Source organism: Coregonus lavaretus, assembly GCF_964263955.1.
Source record: "Coregonus lavaretus genome assembly, chromosome: 38".
NCBI lineage: Eukaryota > Metazoa > Chordata > Actinopteri > Salmoniformes > Salmonidae > Coregonus > Coregonus lavaretus.
Window position 1 is genome coordinate 15344436 of NC_140025.1, and position 19622 is coordinate 15364057.

The 19622-nt window shown below is 42.6% G+C and overlaps 2 protein-coding genes across 3 annotated transcripts; one reads left to right on the forward strand and one right to left on the reverse strand.

Moving 5' to 3' along the window:
• The first annotated feature begins 4182 nt into the window (after positions 1 to 4182).
• LOC311111969 (tubulin beta-4B chain-like) lies at positions 4183 to 8476 on the forward strand. Of its 2 annotated transcripts, XM_084154912.1 has the most exons (4): positions 4183 to 4390; positions 4704 to 4812; positions 7065 to 7175; positions 7288 to 8475. In XM_084154912.1, exons 1-4 carry the CDS (start codon positions 4334 to 4336, stop codon positions 8346 to 8348), a joined length of 1338 nt encoding a protein of 445 aa, XP_084011038.1. In that variant the 5' UTR covers positions 4183 to 4333; the 3' UTR covers positions 8349 to 8475. The 2 variants fall into 2 exon arrangements, with proteins under 2 accessions (XP_084011038.1, XP_084011039.1); XM_084154913.1 differs by lacking the exon at positions 4704 to 4812 and having other exon boundaries at positions 4215 to 4390; positions 7288 to 8476.
• Positions 8477 to 10635: 2159 nt separating this feature from the next.
• On the reverse strand, positions 10636 to 19035 carry LOC311111968 (reticulophagy regulator 2-like). Its single transcript, XM_084154911.1, has 6 exons — positions 18887 to 19035; positions 18284 to 18368; positions 17507 to 17644; positions 15930 to 16018; positions 13741 to 13876; positions 10636 to 12539 (listed from the first exon to the last, which is right to left on the reverse strand). The coding sequence occupies exons 1-6, from the start codon at positions 19007 to 19009 to the stop codon at positions 11761 to 11763; spliced, it is 1350 nt and encodes a 449-aa protein (XP_084011037.1). The 5' UTR covers positions 19010 to 19035; the 3' UTR covers positions 10636 to 11760.
• Positions 19036 to 19622: the final 587 nt, after the last annotated feature.

A 19622-nucleotide genomic window follows, 5' to 3' on the forward strand; every position in this document is an offset into this window, starting at 1 on the left:
GGTTCGTATATACGGGTCCACTGAAATACCACGCAGGGCACTCAGATAACTAGAATTATTGTTTACAGATTCTTTCTCAAATACACTGACAGAAAGCCTCCACCTCTTCTGTTGGCCAACCAGAGCAAAGGACTGAGTGTGGTCCAGACTCCATTCAGCCAATCCGTTGGCGCAGGGGCTGGTCCCAACTCCTCGGCACTCCATTTGTTGCCAGGCATAGTTGCTATGATAATAACCTGCGGAGTCAGCACCCAAAAAGACACCATTCCACTGTGCTCCATGTTCAAGGACAGTTTCACAGACTACAAAGAGAGAGTGTTCGTATCTGTAAGAAATTCAAGTCTTATCTGTCCTACCCCTAACGTTCCCCACATGAATAACAACAGCCTGTTATGTGAAACAATTTATATCAGTATAGTTCATTAATGCATTCCTTCCAAGCTATTCATCACATACAGATCCAATTATGAGAAAAATTAAACCCAACACTTGTCTACAACAACTCCATTCATATGAAACAGCCTACCCGTTGTTGATCATTATAGCCTAATTCCATTTAGCATTAATTAGAAATCTCCTACTTCACTTGCTACACATGGAGCCTCTAACGGTGGTGCCGCTTTGATTGACCGACAATAACAACAAGCTAACGTGTGTAGGCTACCGGTGCGCCTTTTTTTAATGGTGCAAAACATTTTGCTATGGTTTGCACTAATGAATACACCCCATTCCTTTTCTTTTAAATCCATCAATGGACGTGAACAAGTGGCGCAGGACAGATACTTGGGAGACAGGGCCTGTTGTGCTTGGGTAACTACCTTCAGAGACGTCTGTGAGCTGTGGGGTGGTAGCTCTGGATACGGAGAACCCTCCACTCTCCAAAATGGATGCTTCCTCGTCAGACAGCTCCGAGTCGGTGATGGCCATTGCCAGGGCTGTGGTCTTTGCATCCACCTGACCAATGACATAGCACAATTCAATTACATTTTCATTGTTCTTTAGTGAAAGGCTCTGGACAGAACCTATACTAGAGCCCAATTAAGGTTATTACAAAGTCAAGCCATAATATTGTCTTATCCTCTCAATTGTGAGGAAATGTCAACATTCAAATATTAATTTAACCACATTCTGTAAAAAACTAAAACAAAATATTTAGCCTTTCATTGAGGGGAATATCGTGGTTGAGTCAGAATAATCTCTCATTCCTCCTGAAGTGTGCGCTTGTTCTATTCCAGACATAAGCATTGGATTTATAGGCATGGGCTAGAGAGAGTTTCCATTACCATTAATTTCCTTTCAAATCCATAAGGGGAAGTGAACATGTGCACACTTCGGGAGAAAGGAAAGATTATTGGGATGCAACACTTGTGTAATTCTGAATCAGACAAACAATTGAATCAGCAAATTTATTAATTGACTAGCCCAAGGAATATGGTCGCTGGATCTTTCCCCCAGCCATCTCTCTTGTACGACACTACATTAGTGCACAACCCTCCAGGGTCACGAGGACTGCGGTTAATCCCATCACTTCTCATCTCCCACTCTAGCATACCACTGCTACCCCAATGGCCTAATGACCACTGACCACACAGTCTTGTTTAACTAACCTTGTGGGGGGACACAATTGATCCTATTCAAAATCCTATTTTCCCTAACCAATGTTCCTTCTAAGCTGTGCACGGGGCGCAGTAGCCCAGAAAATCCTGCGCAGCTCCCCCAGGACTGCTGTGCAGAACTCATCAAAGTAGGATTCTATTGCATTGACACGCTCGGCTACAGTCTGACTTCCTGAATTTGGTCAGTTCCCAACGTGCCACTGTAGCCTCCAAGTCCCAGAGGGCCACAGCCATATCAGCCACTAATGGGATCATTGCAGTTCTAAAGGCCTGGAACTGCAACTCCTCTGCTGAGGAGGTCCTCTCCTTAGGCATACTCAGCACAGGTAAGGGTCAAAAGTCAACATAGTGACAGTTGCAGATAGGAGGGAATAATACTAGTCTGGTCCCAGATCTGTTTGTGCAGACTTGCCAACTCCTACAGTCATTGACATGACTTAGCTAAAGAAAGACTGCATCATTAAGCCTGATCCCAGATCTGTTTGTGCTGTAACATTGGCATTGACAACAGCCATAGGATTTGGCTATTACAGCACCTAAAGATCTGGGACCAGGCTATGTAGACATTTTATATAATGTGTTTCAAGATAAGGATCAATATCACATGCACAAGTAGAGTGAAATGCCTTTCTTGCAAGCTCTTAACCCAACAATAATAACATAACTAAAAAGAACATAAGATATAACAAAAACATACAAGAAATAGAAATAAGAAGAACACGAGAAAGTAAGTAAGCATACTAAATAAGTGCTGCCTATGAAGCCTAGAGCCTGTTTTCATAATGTGTCTCAGAGTATGAGTGCTGATCTAGGATCAGGTCCCGCCCCCTGTTCATTTATTATGATCTAAAAGGTCAAACTGATCCTAGATCAGCACTCCTTCTCTAAGACATTTTATGAATACAGGCCCTGATATCTGTCTGCTCTTGGCCTCTCTGCAGGACAGTACAACCTCCCAGCTGGTGTAGTCTTCTCAATGCCAGTGAGCTTCCAGGATGGTAGATGGTCCATGTTGTCTGATGTAATCATTGGTGATGAGAAGAGGGCCAAACTGCAGATTGCTGCAGACCAACTCAGGGAGGTGAGTATAGTAACTAGGCCACAGACACAGCAATCACATGGTGTCTCATGGCTTAGTATGCTTCTGTGCCAGTGTTTTTAGATTATTTTCCAGATGGGGTCAAATGCCCCCCAAATCAGCCTCCAGGGCCTCTAAGATTTAAATTGAAACCAATTAAATCCAAAATATTTTTAGGAGGGAGGAACAGAGGTAAGTGTGTGTGTGTGTGTGTGTGTGTGTGTGTGTGTGTGTGTGTGTGTGTGTGTGTGTGTGGGGGGGGGGGGGCCTGATCTGTGCTAACGGTAGGGGAAACATTCCTTTGGATTCGTTGATTTTTCATGACCTTTTTATTGCAATGTAATGTTCATTTTGGGCTTATACTATTTTGTTTACACTATCCATAGGAGAAAGATATTGCATCAAGGACAAGAAAAGACACTGCATGAATTTATATTACTTTCTGAAGCTCTTCCTGTCGGAGTTGTAATATGTTTGTTAAAAATAAACAAAAATGCTGTTTTTACTTTTTGATAAAGACATCTGATATTTATTTGCACATTAAAGTTATTAAAGGTTGAATGTTTTACATTTTTGGTGACTAAATAAATACTGATGACCTCAATGAATTATATAATCATCACTGGACTTCTGGTTGCCCCTCTCCCCACTGTACCCTTCTTCCCCACTGCATCCTTCCCCTTCAACGTATTGTTTGAGCTATGAAGTAATTTTTACATAGTTCAAGCCATTCTCAGATTCCATGTCTGTTAGCCTTATGTAACTGGTGGGGTGTGAATCCCAAATCGGCCACATCAGACCTAAGGGCAAAGGCTGGAACTCCAAGGTTCTACAGTGCCTTGCAAAAGATTCATCCCCCTTGGTGTTTTTCCTATTTTGTTGCATTACAACCTGTAATTTAAATTTATTTTTATTTGGATTTAATGTAATGGACATACACAAAATAGTCCAAATTGGTGAAGTGAATCAAATAACTTGTTTCAGAAAAATCTAAAAAATAAATAACGGAAAAGCGGTGCGTGCATATGTATTCACCCCCTTTTCTATGAAGCCCCTAAATAGGATCTGGTGCAACCAATTACCTTCAGAAGTCACATAATTAGTTAAATAAAGTCGACCTGTGTGCAATCTAAGTGTCACATGATCTCAGTATGTATATATATATCTCTACTTTTGCATATTGGTGATACTTAATGTTATCAGATCTTCAACCAAAACCTAATATTAGATAAAAGGAACATAAGTGAACAAATAACACAACAATGACATATTTATTTCATTTATTTCATAAACAAAGTTACGCAACACCCAATTCCCCTGTGTGAAAAAGTAATTGCCCCCTTATACTCAATAACTGGTTGTGCCACCTTTAGCTGCAATGACTCCAATCAAATGCTTCCTGTAGTTGTTGATCAGTCTCAGATAATCAGATAATGATGTAATATTGATTTAGCCAATGAAATGCATGCGAAGTTAAATTCCTCACGTGCCCTGAAGCTTTCTTTTCCCTCTCGCTCTCTCTCTCTCAACGGCTTGCTCGACTTCAGACGCTTACAAAAAGGCGCGTAGTACAGATTAAAGTTATTGTCAGATGTTTACAAGTGATCTTTATTAATTTACACGGCAACTCGATTTTAACATGAGGGAGATTGTTCATCTGCAGGCCGGTCAATGTGGAAATCAGATCGGTGCCAAGGTAAGGGCCATTTTTTATAAAAGTGTATTGCAAACTCAGTTGCATTTTTCAAAGTAACTAACTAGCTAAAGTTAGCAAACTTTGTGTTGCTAGCCTGCTCATAAGGTAACTCAACTAAAGTATTTGCGATTTGTTAGTTAGCTAGCTAACGTTAGCTTTGGTTATCTCAAATATGTGGTTGATATGAAGAGTAAAATTCGGTCAACTTTAGATGGCGGCTCAGCCAGCTCCTAACTTTAGCTTGCTAGCTATAATGCTATGAGAAACTTTTACGTGCCCACGTGCCACTAACCACTCCGTCATACTTTTGCAGTTTTGGGAGGTAATCAGTGACGAGCATGGAATAGACCCAACAGGCACTTACCATGGAGATAGCGATCTGCAGCTTGAGAGAATCAATGTGTACTACAATGAGGCAACAGGTAACTTACTGGAAAGGATCCTCTATGTACATAGGTAGCTAACTAAATTGTGACATTTTGATTTATTCTGAAGATTTAATGACAAAGTAATAATACAATTTAAAGGAGCTAGTTGAAGTGTTTTTAAAGTGTATTTGCGCTTGCAGTAGTGTCAAGTCTTCAAAAAAGTATGCCGTGTTCTCTTTAACTAAAGCCTTTGCAGACTGTATGTTGGATTCAGTCTTAAGATTCAGTCACAATTAAAATATTGATATCAACCTGTCCAGATTGTAGGATTTGCTTCTGTTCTGTAGTCACATTCCGCAATTGGCTTCAAGTCAACAGCAGCAGTGTATTTGATCTCAAGTAGCAGCACTTAAATCGGCAGACCTAGGCCCTGTCACACTGAAAGAGCCAAGAAGTTCGACAATCGTTTATGACCTAAGAATTTCACACGATGTGGACATTTTGTCTGGGACAGAAAAATTGTGGCATAAGAAGCCTAAAATCATACAGTCTGCAAGGGTCTTAACCTCTAAAGGATCGGACCATTTAAAAAAAAATGTTCGCCTAAAATGACATACCCAAATCTAACTGCCTGTTGTTCAGGACCTGAAGCAAGGATATGCATATTCTTGAAACCATTTGAAAGGAAACACTTTGAAGTTTGTGGAAATGTGAAATTAATGTAGGAGAATAACACATTAGATCTGGTCAAAGATAATACAAACAAAAAACATCCGTTTTCTATAGATTTTTTTGTTCCATGCAAGAGAAAGGCCACAATATAATATAGAAGTTTAGGCGCAATTTAGAGTTTGGCCACTAGATGGCACCAGTGTGTGCGTAAAGTTTCAGATTGATCCAGTGAAGCATTGCAATACTGGACTATTTTGTATCAAGTCTGCCCAAATGTGCCGAATTGGTCAATTGATACATTTGGGTACACAACTATATAGAGAACATACAAAAATGATATGGTAATACAAAATGTAAGTTTACACACTCCCAGGAATGTCATACATGATGCATCATTAGCTTATACACTAACTTTCACACACCTAGATGGCCGGGCAGGGTGGGTGTGGAGCCAGAGACAGCAGGGGTTCAAACTGTAGAGCCCAGTTCCTACATTTGAATATAAAAATGGATTTGATCAAACAAAACTATGCTACATTTTATCTCTGGGACTGATCTTTAGATTACTGAATGTAAGTACATTGTTTACCTTTAGAGGTGAATGTATCAAACCAGTTGCCGTGATACGTTTTTTTGTTGTTGTGCACTCTCCTCAAACAATAGCATGGTATTTTTTCCCACTGTAACAGCTACTGTAAATTGGACAGTGCCGTTAGATTAACAATCATTTAAGCTTTCTGCCCATATAAGACATGTCTATGTCCTGGAAAGTTTGCTGTTACTTACAATAGTCATGCTAATCACATTAGCGCATGTTAGCTCAACCGTCCCGTATACAGGACAGCGATCCAGTAGAGGTTAACCAGGTTTCCATCCAACCTTTTTACGCAAGTAAAGTACATGTCATGACAGGCCTGATAGGAACAGAATTTGTCGGTAAACTTACCAAATGCCGACCAAACAAAATACGCTAGACGAGTTGATCTTTTTGTGTTGGTAAAATTAATAATGCTTGAAATGCCGGTGGAAACGCCTTTGAGCAAATATTGATATAAAACCATCATATCGAAGTAAACTTGGGAGTCTCACGATATGGTGTGTGGTCTCCCACTACGACTCAAGAGAAACAATGCCATTTATTAGGCTACAGATGAGATCTTGTTGATCCTTTCCAATAAATATCGAAGGTCTGATTCTGGTGAGTTGATGCTTGACAAATACAAATATTCTCGCTCTTATCCATAATAAAGCTTATCATGTAGACTAGCCTACCCGCACTGTATCTGCAAGCTGTTGGCTAGAGCGCACGTGCCAAGACCAGAGTAGGCACATTTTGCTATTTAACGCAACAGTTTGTGACAACTATCGGTAGAGTTTAAAATGCGATAGAAACACATTGAACTTTAGATTTTTATTCGGTATATGAAAACTTAAGTGAAAAAGTAAAATTTGTGCACTACGTTATCACACACTAATTTTTATCCGCAACAAGTCCATTTGGTGGGAACACACCACTGGTGGGAAAATTCGCATATTTTCTTTATGCGGATTTTAGAATATTCACATGAAAATCTGTTGCAAATTGGATGGAAATGTAGCTACTGACCCATAATGTGATTGTTCATTTATTTCAGGTGGCAAGTATGTTCCTCGTGCCGTTCTAGTTGATCTGGAGCCTGGCACCATGGACTCTGTCCGGTCTGGACCATTTGGCCAAATATTCAGACCGGACAACTTTGTCTTTGGTGAGCAAATGCTTTGAAATTGCAAATTCATGCTACCATGTCATAGTCGATTTTACCATAGTAATACGCCTAGCCTACATCTCATGGCGTGCTTTTTGTTGTTTGTTTAAAGGACAGAGTGGTGCAGGTAACAACTGGGCAAAGGGCCATTACACTGAGGGAGCAGAGCTGGTAGACTCTGTCCTGGACGTGGTAAGAAAGGAAGCCGAGAGCTGCGACTGTCTTCAGGGCTTCCAGCTCACCCACTCCCTTGGAGGCGGCACAGGCTCTGGCATGGGTACCCTAATGATTAGCAAGATCCGTGAGGAGTACCCTGACCGCATCATGAACACCTTCAGTGTGGTGCCCTCCCCCAAAGTGTCAGACACCGTGGTGGAGCCCTACAATGCCACCCTGTCTGTGCATCAGCTAGTGGAGAACACTGACGAGACCTTTTGCATCGACAACGAGGCCTTGTATGACATCTGCTTTCGCACCCTGAAGCTGACGACGCCCACTTACGGGGACCTCAACCACCTGGTGTCAGCCACCATGAGTGGTGTCACCACCTGCCTGCGTTTCCCCGGCCAGCTCAACGCTGACCTGCGTAAGCTAGCTGTCAACATGGTCCCATTCCCCCGCCTGCATTTCTTCATGCCAGGCTTTGCCCCCCTCACCAGCAGAGGTAGCCAGCAGTACAGAGCGCTGACGGTGCCCGAACTCACTCAGCAGATGTTCGATGCCAAGAACATGATGGCCGCCTGCGACCCCCGCCACGGCCGCTACCTCACTGTGGCCGCCATCTTCCGCGGGCGCATGTCCATGAAGGAGGTGGATGAGCAGATGCTGAACGTGCAGAACAAGAACAGCAGCTACTTTGTCGAATGGATCCCCAACAATGTCAAGACTGCAGTCTGCGACATCCCGCCCCGTGGCCTCAAGATGGCTGCCACCTTCATCGGCAACAGCACGGCCATCCAGGAGCTGTTCAAGCGCATCTCTGAGCAGTTCACAGCCATGTTCCGACGCAAGGCCTTCCTGCACTGGTACACCGGAGAGGGCATGGATGAGATGGAGTTCACAGAGGCCGAGAGCAACATGAACGACCTGGTGTCCGAGTACCAGCAGTACCAGGACGCCACCGCTGAGGAGGAGGGCGAGTTTGAGGAGGAGGGAGAAGAGGATATGGGTTAAACTAAAATCAATTTCAACTGCAATCCATCGCTTTTGTTTCAGGTTGTTCTTTTATTCTCTTTCACTGCACAAGGAGCTGCTGTCAGTGTTTAACCTGTTGTAATTGCAATAAATCTTATCAGCATTTAAAAACTTGTTTGTGTTCCTTTTGTAGATGTACATTTCTGAAAAACAGGAGAAATTGGAAAATAGATCTTCCTTTACTATAGTACAGTTCTTGTCAAGTGCCTTTATAGATCAAGAAGCAGTAAAAGCATAAACAAACACATTTCTACAATACATAATTTGTTAATATAATCTTGAAATGATTCCATCATGTCTTTTTATAGTTGGTTACATTGGGATTATAGCAAAAGAAATGACCTTTTAAATGAATCACACTTGGAAGAAATTGAATTCATGTCATTGGCAATTTAGTGTTATAGGAATTCTATTTTAAGGGACATTGGTTTAATAAAAGCTGCAACATACAAATTGTATGCTTGCTACAAGTCTACGGTCTTGCTCCCTCCAAGTTTGGAGAGGACAATGCATTTTTTATGCTTGGTTTTCACATGCAATGTTACAAATTACTCTTGTTTTGAAGGAAACTTTCTACAGAGAAGTGCTCGGAAGGCATTGGCCAGGAAAAAGGTTGGTCTATATTACAACACAGTGCACAGGGACAACTTGGGTTGGGGAACTTTAAGCTAGACATTGGTGGGCACCATTTTCTACTTCACATTAATTTGCGTCTACATATTAGTTTCTATGTGCAATGGTCTCTTCCATTGTGCAAACTAAAGTACATCCCACTCATGAGATTTTCAAGTAGTACAAATATATGGACTTAAGCAATTGGTGGTGAAGGAGCACTTGCATTCATTTACAAACATTACAGAATACAACTAACAAAATATAGACCTTGGAGATGTTGACGATGAGCAATTGAAAAGGTTGTCAGCATACCACAGTAAGTTTTGTATGGGTAAATAAATATTTTATACCATCACCTGTTTGAGATTTTTTAAATGTCCAATACACACCAAAATTTAAATATCTTATTGTTTGGGAGATTTCACAATTTTGCAGAATGTGGAACTTACTTGAGGGGTTGCTGATCATTAAACTACCTTCAATGAAACTCCCAAACGTAAGTGTTTGTGCCTACATGAAAACATTTGTGTTTTGCTAAAGATCTAAATTCAATGTAGATTGTAGAATCGACTTGGGTTACTGACCATAGAGAATCTTTATTACTTTCAAATTCCTGCATGATGACAATAGATTTCCATTAAACTGACCGTTAAATTAAATAATTTATATAATATATATTAATAGCTATAATCAAAACCTTTTCTTTCTCTCAAAGAATCCATCCACATATAACCTCTGTTAATAATTTCCTTTGAGAAGGGTGGGTGTAGATCTGGACCCTATATCCTGGTCCCATTGCAGATTGTGCTGAAATATACCCAAATCCATTTGGCATTACAACATACAGCACAAACAGATCCGGGACGAGGCTCCACCAAACCCTTCTCCTGCCATCCAAACACATATTACTAGTAGTTCCCAAAACTCAGATGGCTTGTTCCCTTGGTTTAAAGCAATAAAACCCTGTCAAACACAGGTGCCATCAAGCCCAAGCCTCGAGAAACAAGGTTCTTTCCAAATGGCACCCTATTCCATCTTTAGTGCACTACTTTTGACCAGAGCCCTATGGGTCCTGGTCAAAAGTAGAGCACTATAAAGAGAATAGGGTGCCATTCAGGACTTAACCACAGTGATAGTGTGAAGGCAGAATCAACCACAGTGATCTCAATCACTAACCAACTGCCACTAACCACAGACACTTTGATAAGTGTACATACACTACCAGTCAAAAGTTTAGACACACCTATTAATTCAAGGGTTTTTCTTTATTTTTACATTGTAGAATAATAGTGAAGACATCAAAACTATTAAATAACACATATGGAATAATGTAGTAACCAAGAAAGTGTTAAACAAATCAAAATATATTTTATATTTGAGATTCTTCAAATAGCCACCCTTCGCCTTGATGACAGCTTTGCACAATCTGGGCATTCTCTCAACCAGCTTCATGAGGTAGTCGCCTGGAATGCATTTCAATTAACAGGTGTGCCTTTTTAAAGTTAACTTGTGGAATTTCTTTCCTTCTTAATGTGTTTGAGCCAATCAGTTGTGTTGTGACAAGGTAGGGGGGTATATAGAAGATAGCCCTATTTGGTAAAAGACCAAGTCCATATTATGGCAAGAACAGCTCAAATAAGCAAAGAGAAACGACAGTCCATCATTAGTTTAATACATGAAGGTCAGTCAATACGGAACATTAAGAACTTTGAAAGTTTCTTCAAGTGCAGTCGCAAAAACTATCAAGTGCTATGATGAAACTGGCTCTCATGAGAACCACCACAGGAATGGAAGACCCAGAGTTACCTCTGGTGCAGAGGATAAGTTCATTAAAGTTACCAGCCTCAGAAATTGCAGGCCAAATAAATGCTTCACAGAGTTCAAGTCACAGACGCATCTCAACATCAACTGTTCAGAGGGGACCGTGTCAATCAGGCCTTCATGGTCGAATTCCTGCAAAGAAACCCCTACTAAAGGACACCAATAATAAGAAGAGACCTGCTTGGGCCAAGCAACATGAGCAATGGACAGTAGACCAGTGGAAATGTGTCCTTTGGTCTGGAGTCCAAAGTTGAGATTTTTGGTTCCAACCGCCGTGTCTTTGTGAGACGCAGTGTGAGTGAACGGATGATCTCCGCATGTGTAGTTCCCACCATAAAGCATGGAGGTGGTGTTATGTTGTGGGGGTGCTTTGCTGCTGACACTGTCAGTGATTTCTTTAGAATTCAAGGCACACTTAACCAGCATGGCTACCACAGTATTCTGCAGCGATACGCCATCCCATCTGGTTTGGGCTTAGTGGGACTATCATTTGTTTTTTAACAGGACAATGACCCAACACACCTCCAGGCTGTGTAAGGGCTATTTTACCAAAAAGGTGAGCGATGGAGTGCTGCATCAGATGACCTGGCCTCCACAATCCGCATATGTGGGAACTCCTTCAAGACTGTTGGAAAAGCATTCCAGGTGAAGCTGGTTGAGAGAATGCCAAGAGTGTGAAAAGCTGTCATCAAGGCAAACGATGGCTATTTGAAGAATCTCAAATATAAAATATATTTAGAATTGTGTAAGACTTTTTTGGTTACTACATGATTCCGTATGTGTTATTTCATAGTTTTGATGTCTTCACTATTATTCTACAATGTAGAAAACAGTACAAATAAAGAAAACCCCTTGAATGAGTAGGCATGTCCAAACTTTTGACTGGTACTGTATATATCTGTATAATGTATATCTACATAAAACAAAACAGTTGGGAAGAGCGGTGATGAGGATGCTAGAAGGACTCCGGTTGGTGCGTTGGAGATGGGGGTGTGTCTGTGGGAGAGGCCACTCCCACTACCCCCTGTCCATCAGGACTGAGAAGACCCAGCAGGTCCTCGTCCATCTGCTCCAGTTCACTTTGGTCCAAAATCTCAAAGTCCTCTTCCTCGGTCGGTACAAACGTGTCGTCCGGCATCTCCTCGGCACTCCTCTCCTCGGTCTCCGCAGTGACTGCATCCTGGTCCTTTTCTGCCTCGGCGACAGGGGCGGGGGGGCTTTCCAGGGCGCTGGGGGGCGTGTCGGTGGGCAGGAAATCTGCAATGGAGGGGCCCTTGCTGGCCTCAGTGGAGCGCAGCAGGGCCGACAGAGTGTTCTGCACCACGGTGGAGATTGCCGTGTTCACGATCTCCTCACTCAGGGCTTCCAGTGACTGTCTCGGGGCCTGGGACTCCCTTTCCCCCCCATCCACCACCTCCTCCACTCTCCCAGCCCCCAGCAGTGGTCCCTGGTCCCCACCTGGCGGCCGTCTATGTCCGTTGAAGTGTGTGTTGACAAAGTGGAGCGGGGAGGCCAGGTGCTGGATGAGGAGGCTGGCCGGACTCATGGGCTCCCCCTTCGAGGGCTCTCCTCCCCCAGCCGCAGCCCCGTGCCCTTGGCCCTGACTGGGGCCCCGTAACGGGAAGTGGAGGAGGCTGTGCTCGATGGAGGGGAACTCGTCAACTGAGGGGAATTCAGGCAGGTCCCTTAGGAAGGCCTCCTCTGGGTCACTGTGCACACTCTGCTGGTCCAGGTCTAAACAGTCACAGGAGAGGGAGAGGATGGGGTTAAAGGTAGTCAGCGATGCATGAAGTAAATCGCAATATTGGGTTGCCTTCTAAGAGTGTGAATCGCAAGGCTGAACTTCTCTGCCGTTTTGGTCCAGCAGCTGTCACATTGCAGCAGCGTGAAGCTCACCTGCACATGGCCAGATCTTTTTTGCGAGTGAAGATCTACAATATCTGCAGTTCATCCTGCTGCTTGTGGCAACGCCCTGTCGCTGAGTCTCAGTTTAATATGCAGAGAAAATGTAATTCTAATATATAGAGGAAGGAGTCAACAGCACATCAAAATAATGACAAATCAAATTTTGCTAGTGCCAATATTTGATTCACATGATTTGGACTGTGGAACACATGCTGCTCAATTATAGAAATCCCTGCAGTCCAATTCTGTCCTTTCTCCTCCACACACATGTAAAAGCATCAGATTGATGTAAGAGGTATGTCTCACATTGGGTTATATGCTAGGGATGGGCATTTGAAATTATTTCACTATTAGAATAATATATTTCTTTCGGATAGTCAAAATACAATGTTTGAAAGATTGTTTTTTAACTTCAATGGAGACTTGCTCGTGTAAGAGAGAGCTTGTGTGCTGTGCTCTGCTTGGAAGGGTGGGGGAGAGGGGAGCAGGGGCCGGTATGTGTGACACGGAGGGAGAGAGAGAGAAAGTTGCCAAACCAACTCGCGCTAATTAGACAAACTTGTTGCTGCCGTAGGTTATCTATCATACCATCTGCTAGTGCCAGTCTTGAATGCATCAAATCTTTGTAAAAAAGCTAGCTAGCTACAGTAGCCAGCTAAGTTAGCCAGCTAGCTAACTAAAGTAGCAAGGCTAATTGATGCATCCTTGTCTACAACAACTCCATTCATATGAAACAGCCTACCCGTTGTTGATCATTATAGCCTAATTCCATTTAGCATTAATTAGAAATCTCCTACTTCACTTGTTACACATGGAGCCTCTAACGGTGGTGCCGCTTTGACCGACAATAACAACAAGCTAACGTGTGTAGGCTACCGGTGCGCCTTTTTTTAATGGTGCAAAACATTTTGCTATGGTTTGCACTAATGAATACATCCCATTCCTTTTCTTTTAAATCCATCAATGGGCGTGAACAAGTGGCGCAGGACAGATACTTGGGAGGCAGGGCCTGTTGAGCTTGGGTAACTACCTTCAGAGACGTCTGTGAGCTGTGGGGTGGTAGCTCTGGATACGGAGAACCCTCCACTCTCCAAAATGGATGCTTCCTCGTCAGACAGCTCCGAGTCGGTGATGGCCATTGCTAGGGCTGTGGTCTTTGCATCCACCTGACCAATGACATAGCACAATTCAATTACATTATCATTGTTCTTTAGTGAAAGGCTCTAGACAGAACCTATACTAGAGCCCAATTAAGGTTATTACAAAGTCAAGCCATAATATTGTCTTATCCTCTCAATTGTGAGGAAATGTCAACATTCAAATATTAATTGAACCACATTCTGTAAAAAACTAAAACAAAATATTTAGCCTTTCATTGAGGGGAATATCTTGGTTGAGTCAGAATAATCTCTCATTCCTCCTGAAGTGTGCGCTTGTTCTATTCCAGACATAAGCATTGGATTTATAGGCATGGGCTAGAGGGAGTTTCCATTACCATTAATTTCCTTTCAAATCCATAAAGGGGAAGTGAACATGTGCACACTTCGGGAGAAAGGAAAGATTATTGGGATGCAACACTTGTGTAATTCTGAATCAGACAAACAATTGAATCAGCAAATTTATTAATTGACTAGCCCAAGGAATATGGTCGCTGGATCTTTCCCCCAGCCATCTCTCTTGTACGACACTACATTAGTGCACAACCCTCCAGGGTCACGAGGACTGCGGTTAATCCCATCACTTCTCATCTCCCACTCTAACATACCACTGCTACCCCAATGGCCTAATGACCACTGACCACACAGTCTTGTTTAACTAACCTTGTGGGGGGACACAATTGATCCTATTCAAAATCCTATTTTCCCTAACCAATGTTCCTTCTAAGCTGTGCACAGGGCGCAGTAGCCCAGAAAATCCTGCGCAGCTCCCCCAGGACTGCTGTGCAGAACTCATCAAAGTAGGATTCTATTGCATTGACACGCTCGACTCAGTCCGTACTCTACACAGACCGGTGCAGCATAACCAATCAGAGCTGCAGTAAGCCTATATGCAAATAGACCATTGCCATATATGGATTTGTGCTATTTACTTTGAACTGAACCGTATTTACAGCATAAGCGGTCGTGAGATCAAAGCGAGAGCTGCATGTAGCCACGTGTGCACATTTTGTTCATATCCTTTTCTAGTTAGTGAGTTATTAGCCCAGTTATAGATCATTTGTAGTCAGCAATAGGAGAGTGATTGCTTCCTAAAAGAGCACAAAACATGCAGATTTCTAGACATCTTTGAAAAGCAAGTCAGGTAAAGAGCTTTATTTTGTCTTAAAGGGGCAGTGTTGTATTTTGAGGCAGGCTTGAATAAGCTAAGAAGCCAATAGGCAGAGGGTAGCATAATTTGTCTGATTCTCTGTAATAATGGTATGGGAATAATAATGCATATCTTGTAAAGTGGTTTATTGCATCAAACAACATTTTTCAGTCACTTCCTTGTCTGAGTGGATAAAGGTTAATGTCAAGCCCTGCATGTTTTTTTTCCATAAATCTCATGGAATGTAGGCCTACATTGAACACCACACATTGGCTGCTACTGTAGGCTGAACGATAGAACAGCTATTTCCATGTTAAAATGTTTTGGGATGCATTTTCTCCATTGTTTTTGATGGTAGGCCACTCGAGTAGGACTACATTATGATCAAATAGCCACAGTAGCCTACTTGACCACTGTTAAAACTAACTTAAAGCGGGTACAGCCTCACTGTTCACAGTAAGGCACTGGAAGTTGCACAGAATTTTCACAACGTTCAAGTTTGCGCTCAGCAGATCTTACATTTGCTCAGTGACCCCAAAAAAATGAGAGGGAACATTGCACCTAAACCTAATTACATTTACATTACATTTTAGTCATTTAGCAGACGCTCTTATCCAGAGCGACTTACAGGAGCAATTAGGGTTAAGTGCCTTGCTCAAGGGCACATCGACAGATTTTTCACCTAGTCGGCTCGGGGATTAGAACCAGCGACCTTTCGGTTACTGGCACAACGCTCTTAACCACTAAGCTACTAAGCTACCCCCTAGAAATAGCCTTTTTCCCTTGTGGGGGCCGACAAAATGTCCCCAGTTGGTCCCCCAAAAAATCTGGTCCCCACATGTATAGGTACATATGTCCACACACACACAATCCTAGTGCCCTGGTGCAAGATGGCAGACGATGTGGTATTACCAGCGGGGCAAAGCAGGACAGCTCCTCCTCGCTCTCGCTCTCCGTCTCAGCCCTGGGCTCATCCCCTTCCTCCACCTCCTTCTTCACCTCTGCAACACACGCACACAGTTTAGGTAACTGCAGGATCCAAGAAGTTGAATTTTAATGCCACTTGGCGTACAATTTAATACACATTTTGAGGTCTGCGTGCACCACACCTGCTAATATTCTTCTTAAGAAATGAGCCCATGTTAGCAAAAAGTATTTCACCAAAGGAGTGGGGCTGGAACAAAAGTCTACACACACACACAGTAGCTCTTCTGGAGGTATGCTATAACATTAGAACATTAGCCTACAACCAAAAAGTCTAATAAAATAATTCCCTCATTCAGTGAATCAGGTATCAAATAGCTATACTTCGAAGCAAGGTAGCTAAGTGAGAGAGCTCTAGACTGACTTTTTCCAGTGCCAAGTAAATAAGTTTGCCATTTCATCTAACATTTTCAGGGAGTGCATGATGGATATTTTGATGTGCAACATGTCAAAATAGGATCCAGAATAATTAGATATATTTTTGGCTCTTTAGAGATTAATTTGCCTGTATATTTTGTGTGCATATTGGCCAAGGCTATAGCCTATGCTACAGAATTTACCAACGAAGGAAGAGGGAACTCAAAACACATTAGCTAGATTGCTAAATCTAAATATGATATTGTTTATTTAGCCATGCAATTGATCTAACAGTAAATGTAATGTCCTACAAAAACCTTCCATTGGTAGCCTATATAGGCTACTTGATGTATTGACCGCAAATGGTGCGCTCCACTCCGTTGGCGAATCATCTCAATTACATACTGCGTTTGTAAAGGGATGTTTTTTCCTCAATATTGACAGTTGAGAAATAGTTGTTACTCAAATACAACTGAGAGACTTATTTTTCAACAAGAGTAACAGTAGTTGTTTGAAAAACTGTCTTTCCCGTAATTATATTTCAAAATGTTGCTCAACTGTCAGTATGCTTGCGCTTATCAGAATGCATAACTCCCTTCACTCCATGTGCAAAGAGGGGAGTGGGAGGGACCGTTGTCCCTCCGACCCATAATAAATACGAAATACATGTGAATAGATCTTGAAAGTGCGCCTAGAGTATTATTTGACGTTCAATTTTGTTTGTTTTTCCGCGGTGGCAACAATTAAGCAGCTGCACAATATAACGGAAACACTGTAGTCATCTCTGTTGCATTTTTTAAGACCTTTGAAAGCGCAATTTAAGACATTTTATGACTTATTAAGGCCTTTTAGGATCTGCGGACACCCCGAGTTTAACAAGAGGCACACAACAAGCCATTCATTTAAATGTCTGAAAATAAATTAGCTCCAGCTGCCACACCAGTACCACAAACCCAGTACCACAAACCGGGAGGAGAACGATTTCCCAGGCAACCCTGACGTTCAGTGTTCACAGCTAGAGAGAGTGGACCTGGTGACGTGACGTGAATGATGGCAAGGCACACACACACACCATCAAACACACACACCTACACACCATCAAACCCACACTAACAGACAATGCGCACACACACACAGTGTAAACTCACTCCTCTTATCGTGCTTGCGGTGCTGCGTGTCTCCCTTCATGCTGTAGTCCAGTTTCATCAGGATGGGCTCCAGGCCTGTGTACATCCGCTGGATCAGCTCATGGTACACCACCAGTGGCCACACCAACACACTCAGCGCTGGGCACAGGACAAAAAAACAACCCCAACATGGCACTTAAATGGCTTTTGACGCACCACGACAAGCTCTGCGTCCCAAATGGCACCCTCTTGCCTACATAGTGCACTACTTTTGACCAGGGCCCATAGAGTTCTGTTTAAAAAAAATAGTGCACTATATAGGGAATGGGGTGCCATTTGGAACACACACAATCTTTAGTTTAACCAGAGAAAGCAGTCATAGAAACAAACAACACATATATGCCATTGAGGAGGGATATACCTCAGGGTCATATTAATTAGTGAACACTGTAGCAAAACATTTTGCAACAGAAACCATTTACTCTAAATGCTACAACTTGGCGTAAGCGGTTCCCATTGCAAAATGTTTGGCTACTGTGTGCCCTATTGACTACGACCCTGGAATACTGAGTGTCACACATTGCCAAATCACAATACATTTCTAGGTTGGGGAATGGCAACACTATGAATGGTGGTATGAAGGTTGCATTTAGAAGTTATTGGCAATAACTTTGGTTGACAATTGTTATGCAGTAGCACTGCATTTCTTACAGACAACCACACCCTTTGGCATACTGGTTGGTTGGTTGCCTTTGTGAAAATCAAGGAAAAAGGGATTGAAAAAGCAAGGCAGCTCACCGATGATATAGGATATCATGATTCCTGGTACGTAGTGTCCCACCACGGCTAGCACAGAACAGCCAGAGCACATCATGGCACAGAACTGGAGGGAGAAAAGAGACGCAGTGTCATTAAACCTGCAAGTTGGCTGAAACTAGTGTAGGGGAGGGACAACTACTTCAGCATCAGCAAATACCTCTTCAGATCAGAGGAGGTTGGTGAGAGGAGCTTTAGGAGGACGGGCTCATTGTAATGGCTGGAATGGGATTAATGCAACGGTATCAAAAATATGGAAACCACATGTTTGAGTCCGTTCCATGAATTCCATTCTAGCCATTACAATGAGCTAGTCCTTCTACAGCTCCTCCCGCCAGCCTCCTCTGCTTCAGATATACTAAAAATCTATGCAACTCAAGCGATTACATTTTTTGATAAACCATGACTTTGAGGCACTTTATAATATAACAATATGGTAATTTAGCAGTTGCTTTAATACACGTCGACCTAAAGATAACAAATGACATGATCAGTATATGTGGCCCACGTGGAAATCAAACCAACATCCCTGATGTTGGAGGCAATGTGCTCTAACCCGCAGAGCCACCATCAAACCCAACATACCTTTCTGTGGTTCTGCCTTTTGTACTGCAGCATCTCCTGGATGTAGAGGCAGCAGTAGAGGTAGCTCTCCGCCAGGTGGTGGCTGAGCTCTGGAATGCTGAGGAGCCGGGGTTGCACATTCATGGTCTCTCTGCAGTCAGAGAAAGAGACCGTGGGATGAACAAATGAACACAATCAGTACTAAGCCAGACCTAAAAGGCTTCAAGCGTCTCAGAGTACGAGTGTTGATCTAGGATTCAGTTTAGCCTTTTAGGTAATAAAGAATCAGATTATTATGGACAGGGCAGACCTTATCCTAGATCAGCTCTCCTACTACTCTTTATAAATATGTGCCCTGGTGCTATTGACAGGCACAGACCATCAAACAAGTAGGAAAAAAATGCCTGAATAATCACATGATAGTCACTATAACAGTAAAGTGCTTGAAGGGGTTATAGGAGCAGGGTGGGTTTGGATGTGTTTAAAGGCCCAGTGCAGTCAAAAACACGATTGTCCTGTGTTTTATATACATTTCCACACTATGAGGTTGGAATAATACTGTGAAATTGTGAAAATGATGATAATGCCCTTTTAGTGTAAGAGCTGTTTGAAAAGACAGCCTGCAATTTCAGCCTGTTTTGGTGGGATGGAGTTTTGGCCTTCCATGGTGACATCACCATGCAGTAAATTAGTTAATAGCCCAATAAGAAAGAGCATTCCAAACCTCTCGGCCAATAACAGCTAATGTTCAATTTTC